This window comes from Helianthus annuus, chromosome 10, assembly GCF_002127325.2.
Source record: "Helianthus annuus cultivar XRQ/B chromosome 10, HanXRQr2.0-SUNRISE, whole genome shotgun sequence".
NCBI classification, from domain to species: domain Eukaryota; kingdom Viridiplantae; phylum Streptophyta; class Magnoliopsida; order Asterales; family Asteraceae; genus Helianthus; species Helianthus annuus.
The window spans coordinates 176,198,684-176,207,102 of NC_035442.2; the positions used below are offsets into that span (position 1 = coordinate 176,198,684).

Genomic DNA, 8,419 nt, shown 5'->3' on the forward strand with positions numbered 1-8,419 from the left:
CCCTCCAGACGAAACACTTCCGTTACGTCACCTCTGTTTCGTCGCTAAAGGTTTCAGCGAAACACTTTGTGTTTCGTCGTGTCTGATTCGTCAAGGTTGGTGTCGGCGAAACACTTGTGATTCGCCAAAAGTGTTTCGTCGCCCGATGTTTCGTCAAAACACCAGTTACGTCACAAACCTTCAGTTACAGAATTATTACAGGAAAACCCTAATCATGCTAACAGCCGTCATTAATCATCATCGATCATCATCATCATCAACAATTCATGTATATTCAATCAATCACAATGGAACCCAAACATTTATCTTAACAGTTTATTCATATCCGAACAGAGCAAGAACACAAATCACCCTGTCAATCAACCTATATCATCGAGACATACGTACAAGGATAAATCTGATGATTGTGATCTAGAATAATAATCAGAATCCATACTAACAATCGCTAACATGTACAACCATTGCAAGATTCATGAAACCCTATTCAACATCAAGTTTCGCATAAAGTTATGTAATCGATTTAATCATGCCTAACCAAATCAACATCATCAAACTCATATTCGTTCCAGAAATCAAGCATAACACAGACATGAATCGAGTGGTCAAAGAATCATGAAACCGAATTAATATACAAACGACTAACCGAAATAGATCGAATGATTGTTTGATCTCTAAGGAGGCTTGGGGAATACACACAGCTGCCGTCACACTTGGGAGAGTTCTAGGGTTTCTGCTTTGCCAAAAGTGTGACGAATGAACTGGTTGATTCGCTAAATACTCGTCATTTCGTGTTGGGCCCTTAATGGGCATCGGCGAAACTGGGCTCGGCGAAACACATCTGTTTCGTCGAGATTGGGATGACGAATCAAGCTTCTGTTTCGTCGGTGTGTTTTTGGCGAAACAACTCTGTTTCGTCGGGTTCTTAATGGGCTTTAATAGTTTAAGTTTCTAAACAGATCTCATGTTGAACAACCAAACACATAATCATGCAAACACAATACGTTTCATTATACACAACATATATAGTTACAAAGCAAACAAGTCAAACAACTAAACAGTCAAAGTCAACGGTCAAAGTCAACGTGCAATAAATGCGAAAGTGGAAGTCGGAAACTCGAGTTGTCACATTATCCCCAACTTGAAAGAAATTTCGTCCCGAAATTTAGCATGCGGTTACTGAGGAAGCTAGGTAAGTTGTATCGTTTACTGTTTTTCCTGGGGTGTCACATGAACAGTTCTCCTAATGGCATCTTCTCATTGAGCCATGTTGGTTCGGTTATTCATCCTTTGCTTCCCATGGTTAAAGTTACCCTTCTTCTAACCATCAACATAACAAACTCAACCCAATAAACACCAACAAAGCAACAACATATAATTTACTAATACTATAATAATATTTACTTACAAAAACAAAACAAAATATAAATATAAATATAAATAAAAAATAAAAATAAGTATACCCTTATGAAAGAACCACCACCATTCATATTAGTAAAAGGGGTATGGCTAGTTTGAAGAAAAAAATCATCAACAATAAAGTACAAAAACGGAGCTTCGGCAAACGGCAGCAGAACCAGCGGAGTGGCGCGTGGAAACTGTTGTTGGCAAGTAAAGGTGGAACAGACTCTTCAGCCATAGTACCTTGTACTCTACAAAACTAACTTTATTATGTTCATAAAAATTTCCCTTGATCCTACATCTGAAACAACAACCCAGTCTCACTATTGCATCAACAAAGCACCCCAAAAAACTAACCCTAAATCAAAAGACCATACAATTATAATTGAAGAACTAAATTAGAATATAGCATGTTACCTCGAAGAATTACCGATAGTAGTCACAGAAATTGATCGTGTATTAGAATTTAGATTGAATAACACATGTAGTTCCCCCTCAATCGCCGCCACATACGGTTGTTGTAGGCACCACGAAGACAAAAGGTGAAATTATAATCTAGAAATTAGATTATACACGACAATAGTCTAATTATATGACAGTGGTTGATGGTGCAATTAAGTGAACCAGGGATGAAATTCTCACAATTATTTTCATTTAACTGATAATATTTTAACTAAATTCAATTTACATGACAGCGTGTAATACTATCATTCAACTCAAATCAACTACAAGAACATCATACTATTACAATTCATCCTCCAACCCTAGAAATTCAAACAAAAGTCAAAACTTTCTTGGCAAAACAACACTAAAAATCAAGAATAAAAACCCAATAAACATTAATAATAATATATTAATACCTTGTGATCACCACCACCAGTGGCAAATCTAAGCCCATCAGGTTGAACATCAATTGAAAAGATTTGCAATCCTTAATGTTGAACCCAAAACGCACCCTCGCCGGAGAGGTGGCACGCCGATGGTTCGCAGGAGGCCATACCCCATAGGCAACTACATGACAGTCGTTATCATCTCACGAAAGAAAAGCATTATAATAAGTGTGGTAGAAATACACAAAAAGTAAACCACCAGAACACCAGCTCGACATTCAGCACTAAACATCCTTAAAAAACAAAATGTAAGCATTTTCAAGTAATTGAGAAATCTAGTTGGGGGGGGGGGGGGATTTACCTAATGACATGTGTTGACAACGGCGATAACACGAACAACGTCCTAAGTTTTCCTCTGGTGTGTCAAAATGTGTGAGTATAAAACCACCACGGTATAGATCAACTAAAAACTAACTGGGCGACTCCCGTACATAAAACTTATTTTGTTATAAAAACATATTTTGTATTCAAAATAATTTAATTTCGGCAAAAAAAGTCCAATATTTCTCAACCAAACACATATTTGGATTACTTATCAATCACGCTACCTAATACACAATAGACAATTACTATTTCAGATGTATATCTTGAGTACAATGCAAAAGTTATCTGCAAAATTGAATAACTGTAAACTTTTTCTCAAAATTTTTTATAAAATCGAACTCCAAAATTTTCAGAATCAGTTTACACTACAAACCTCTTTTACAAATGCTCCCTGCACTTTTTAGGATTATTACTTTAAGTTTTGTTTCCATAAATTGGCCATGTTTCCTACATGATCAACAACAGTAACCAAATCAATCATTTGACAATCAAATCAAGAGAAAGGGGAGTATTTAATACCGAAATCATATTAGGTAAAATATGCACATGATAATCAAAATTAGGGTAAAATCAAACCTGAAGATCTGGAATGAGTTTCACTTTCTCGACATATGGATACCGGACGCTTCCGCAATCCAAGCTCTCTCCCGAAACAAAAACAAAATAAGTTGCCTTCAAATCGAAAATCATACATGTTAGCTTCAAATTTAACAGATTAAGTTGAAACATCAGAGCATCCTTCAATGGAAAGCTGTAGTCTTTGTGAACAGAGCAAAAAATGCGGAACCAGATAGTATCTGTGTATCTCCCGTCACCCTCTTCTCCTGAGCTGTAAAATGTTGTTGTGTTTCCAATAAAGGACGATTTGAATGTAAGATGATTGATTCTCTCTCTATATGTATAAATTTTATAGGGATGAGCATTTGGTACCGGGTACCGGTACCGACCGATACCGAACCGGTACCGTACCGGTACCGAACTGTACCGGGTATATTCGGTACCGGTACCGGTTCCCATTTTCTTCGTTTTTCGGTACCGGTATTTACGGGTAAAACACCGGTAAGTACCGGTACCATACTGTCACACCCCAACTGATGGCGGAATCATCGGGGCATGGCACTAAGCGAAACAGATTGTCCAGAAGTTTCCACAACAACTATTAATACTATTTAGTTTAAATAACACGTCCCATACCGTGTCCCAAACAATACAATTAATTATTACAGATAACATCTAGTCAATTAATTCTGTTCCGACAACTCAGATTTAATATAACATGAAATAAATATTGTTCGAATGCTCCTAAAGAGCCATCCTGACAAGATCTACATACAACTAAACACTAGACGCTTGATCTTGACAGACAACTATTTGTTGGGGGCCTCTAGAGCTTTATTCTAGCCTCGCTTTCCTAACAAGCAAACATCTTAAACACCTGCCACATACGTTGAAAATAAAGTCAATACATATAATGTAAAGGTGAGCATACAAGTTTGATAATAGTATAATAGAGTTCGAATAGTTTACGCATAACCAGCACGTACACAGAGGAAAACGAAGCATGTTAATTATCGACATGGATCTATCGATACCAACGACTGCGGGTTGACTGTCCGAGACAGTTCGCAATACACGATTACCACCGTAATCCATGCAAGTAATTGTCCTTAACAACCCCCGTGTGAACGGGTGCTGAGTCCAAACTATAGTACTATGTTGCTAAGGCAGGTAGACAGCATTCCACGTGTAAACACAATCAACAAGCATTCATTTAGTCACGTAATACATGCATAATCGGTTAGCGTTCAGATAGTTGAGTAGTGTGTTTCGATTGTGATTTTTATAGGTAACGTATGTAACACCCCAAAAGTACAAAAAGCAAAAAGGGATCGAGTATACTCACATCGGTTTGATTAATGGATTGAAGGGAGCGCTGGGGAGTAGGGTTAGCCTGAATAGTTCGACGATATAATGATGAGTAACGTGGAAATGCAAACAAGTGTAATTGGGTCGAACAGCCTGGTCGATCGAACAGTAGGTTCGATCGGATGGCTGGTTCGATCGACTGGGCAATCCGATCGGACAACCTATTAGATCGGCCGACAGGGTCGATCGGTTAGGCTGTTCAAGTGGATTGTTTCTTCCTTGGTGTAAGATGTGTTTGTGTATGACGGTTTGAACTTTTGAAGTTTTTGCAGCATTATTTAAAATCACTGAAGTTTTCCTACCCTTTCAGGTCGGTCGGTCGATCGAACGGGTCGTTCGATTGGTTGGCTTATTCGATCGGTTAGGTACCTCGGTACTAGTCCTTAGCAGAGTGTCACCTGGTCAAACAGTACGTTCGATCGGTTGGCACTCCATCGCCTTGGAACGAGTTGAAAATCGATTAAGTGTTGAAGCATAGTATCTCATGATCCGAAGAGTAATGTTTACCAAACAAAAGTTCGATCGAACATCACTTCGTCAATACCAGACTTCATGAATTTGTAAGTGTGGGACCATGTGCTAGCCGATCGGCTGGCCCGGTCGATCGGCTGGTAGGTCCGATCGGTTAGGCTGTTCGTTCGGACAGCCTAGCCGTTCGGCCAGCATTCTGACCTGGTTGGCCTGTCGTCTAACACTTGCCTGTTTTGGTTGTTTGACGTTATATCGAGGTAGTTTGACAACGAGCCGAACCATGGAACCTACGTTCCTACTTGTTTCCCTTGCTCAGACATGAATCACCCCAAGTCTGGCAGGTGAACTGTTCGGAATGGTAGTTTGGCGTTTAACCCGAAATCGGTGAACCTCGTAGTTAGAATCCGAATCTTGAACCACTTGGTTGTTAGGATGATTAGTGAGCTGGTTCAAGCTCCGTTTCTACCGGTTTGAAGGTTTTAAGTGTAAAAGAGTTGAAAGGAAGTCGGAAAATCCGTCTTTCAATCTTTCACACCGTGAAATGTTTAGATCTATGATAGATTTTAGTTTGTTTATGTGGAAATCAGTCAAATCCAAGCTATTCATGATGGAATGAGGCCAAAACATGATGTTCTTCAAGAACACCATGATGACATCACCCAAGAACACTTAGATCTTGGTGATTTCACGGTTAGAAATCAAGATTTGAAAGATAGAAAGGTGTAGAAGTGTGTATTGATAAAAAACGTACAAGATTTAGAGTGAAAGCTTACCGGAATCGGAAGAAATCTGAGGAAAGAAGGGGAGCACGAGCTGGTCGGTTAGAGAGTTTCCAAAAGTGGAAAGAATGATAATGACAGCCCTATTTATAGGCTCCAAAAGGGGAAAGTGCTGGCCGATCGGACAGGCATCCTGATCGGACGGCCTGCTCGATCGAACAACATGTTCGATCGGCTGGGCTGTTCGATCAGCATGATCCTGTTCGATCAACGGCCTGTTTCGAGTGTTCGGCGACGATTTTTGATATTTCGATTTCGATGGAGGATGATACGGATTCGGTGGAGTTTCCTAGCCAAATTACTTTTAGTCCCAACTACTATATCTAACATAAGCATCTTTATTTCACGTTTCGATTTCGATTGAGTTCGATTGAGTTTCGAGTTTCGATTCGATTGATTACCACACATATAACATTAAGTAAACACACACAAGTAACACATAAGGCACACACACACGTATAGTATACCAAAGTTCGCATAGTTCGAGTTTCGAGTTTGATGATGGTCCGATTAGCTTGATTATTGATTGATTAACTTTATCGCATTGATACTTCCTACTATTCAAGGTCGATAATCGGTTCGCATTGATTAAATATTTGATCACTTTGATTAGAAAACACTTATTCCACATAATACAAAATTTAAAATAGACTATTAACAGTCAAAGAAGTCAAACTTTGACGTTGACTTTGACATTCGAAAACACGGGGTGTTACACATACCGGTACCGGTACCGAACCGGTGTATTCGGTACCGGTACCGGTACCACTTTTCCCCGTTTTTCGGTACCGAATGGGTACCGTGCTCATCCCTAGTATAAATTGAACATGAATTGAAGCAGGGTTGAACGAATTGAATTGATTACAAACAGAAGCATTCAATCGTCGTTGAAACAAGAAGGCTAAATTCCCCTAGTTACCCCTTTGAGTCTTAAAACTTTGGGTGAAATATAGATTTAACCCCTCTAAAATAGCTTACACATCCTTGTACATGATGGTTCGTAACTTGTAAGCATGTTAAAATTACAATCTTGTCCATCAGATTTGCTTTATATAGTATTATAGATTATAGATATATAGAAGCTAAATATAAATTAACAAATAAAATAAGAACTTAATTATAGATATTCTCTCACATAAGCTAGGTTTAATTATATTTAACCAATAATCATGATTAGATTTTGCTTGTATGGATGATTTTTCTTCACAGATGGGAAGGCTTATCTACACCAAGATAACACTTATTAGAAGGTCTATCTGAACCAGAATGGGACTTCTCAACTTTTGGAATCTTATTCCATGGAGACCATATGAAAATACACTACCAAAAATGTCTTGGAGAAAAATCTTACTACTTCCATTTTGACATGGGTCCCATGCTTTAGAATCTTTTGGCAACTATATATAACCTTCAAGTTTCAATCAAGAAAATCACCAACTCAAACATTGTCATATCATCTCTCTTTTGTTTTTGCTATTTGCTTCACTCCTTCATTACAAGATCAACAAATTCTCAAGGTTAGTACTTTCTTTAGGGATTGATATATTCAAGGGTTTTTAAGGAAATGAAATGTGACTCATGTTCATTTTGTTTGTTTATTTTTTACAGGTTCTAAAACTTAAAACAAGAGAGAATGAGCAGTGGAGATTGGATGTGTGCTGCATGTCAACATTTGAACTTCAAGAAACGCGACTCGTGTCAAAGATGTCATTGTCCCAAATTCGCCACCCCTGATGAGGTTTCATCTTATGTGAATAGAACTGAAGTCTTAGCAGGCGATTGGTACTGTGCTACATTCAACTGTGGGTCACATAATTACGCTAGCAGGACCGCATGTTATAGATGTGGTGCGGCTAGAGATTATACTGCTATGATGGCTGCTTCAACCGCAACATGTTACGGCTATGATGCTAGCGCTGTTCCGGGCTGGAAAACCGGAGATTGGATTTGCAATAGGTATAGATATATAAGATTCACAAGTGAAATAAATCAATAGATCATTTTTGGTGAAATGTTACTTAATCTAGTTTGTTCATTGTTTGATCTGAAGTAGATTAGGTTGTGGGGTGCACAATTATGCTAGCAGGATGGAATGCTATAAATGCAAAACATCAAGGAGTAATTAAGGTAATTATAAATTAAGCTACTTTTAATTCCTAAAAATTATATGTGTTTTGGTAGTTTCTTTTTTTTTTTTCTGATTAATGTATAAAGATTTTATTTTCCTACTTTTTTCAGGATGCAAATGAATCTGAGGAAGACAACCCTTTGCTTCAACAACCATCTTAAAAAAAACATTTTTCTCTTTGTTTTTTTTATGTTTCTTTTCTTTTTTTAAGTAGTGTTCTTCTTTTTTTATGACTTTATGTTCGGTGTAACCTCTTCTTACATGAAGTTTATGGAACCGTACGTTCAAGTCTTTTGTATGTTCAATTGTCATGCATCTCTCTCTCTCTCTCTCTCTCTCTCTCATAGTAATCAATCAATATTTTGTGTTTTGCTTCAAAGATTAATGATTTTTTTTTACACAATATAGGGTGTAATCAAGCTTTTTTTGCATGAAATTTATGAATTCCCACAAATATATTATGCAAGTTCTTGTGTTTATTTAAATCTATAAACTATCTTCTT

At 37.7% G+C, this 8,419-nt stretch overlaps 1 protein-coding gene across 1 annotated transcript; it reads left to right on the forward strand.

Moving 5' to 3' along the window:
• The first annotated feature begins 7,219 nt into the window (after nucleotides 1-7,219).
• On the forward strand, nucleotides 7,220-8,214 carry LOC110883665 (uncharacterized RNA-binding protein C17H9.04c). The gene is made up of 4 exons (XM_022131367.2): nucleotides 7,220-7,305; nucleotides 7,397-7,744; nucleotides 7,842-7,915; nucleotides 8,027-8,214. Exons 2-3 carry the CDS (start codon nucleotides 7,422-7,424, stop codon nucleotides 7,912-7,914), a joined length of 396 nt encoding a protein of 131 aa, XP_021987059.1. The 5' UTR covers nucleotides 7,220-7,305; nucleotides 7,397-7,421; the 3' UTR covers nucleotide 7,915; nucleotides 8,027-8,214.
• The last annotated feature ends 205 nt before the right edge of the window (nucleotides 8,215-8,419 follow it).

What these genes read in the sequence shown, in the direction of transcription:
- LOC110883665 (XM_022131367.2), top strand. Translation starts at nt 7,422, where the DNA reads ATGAGCAGTGGAGATTGGATGTGTGCTGCATGTCAACATTTGAACTTC. An exon ending in GGAGATTGGATTTGCAATAG is followed by an intron (nt 7,745 to 7,841) that starts GTATAGATATAT and finishes GATCTGAAGTAG; the next exon opens with ATTAGGTTGTGGGGTGCACA.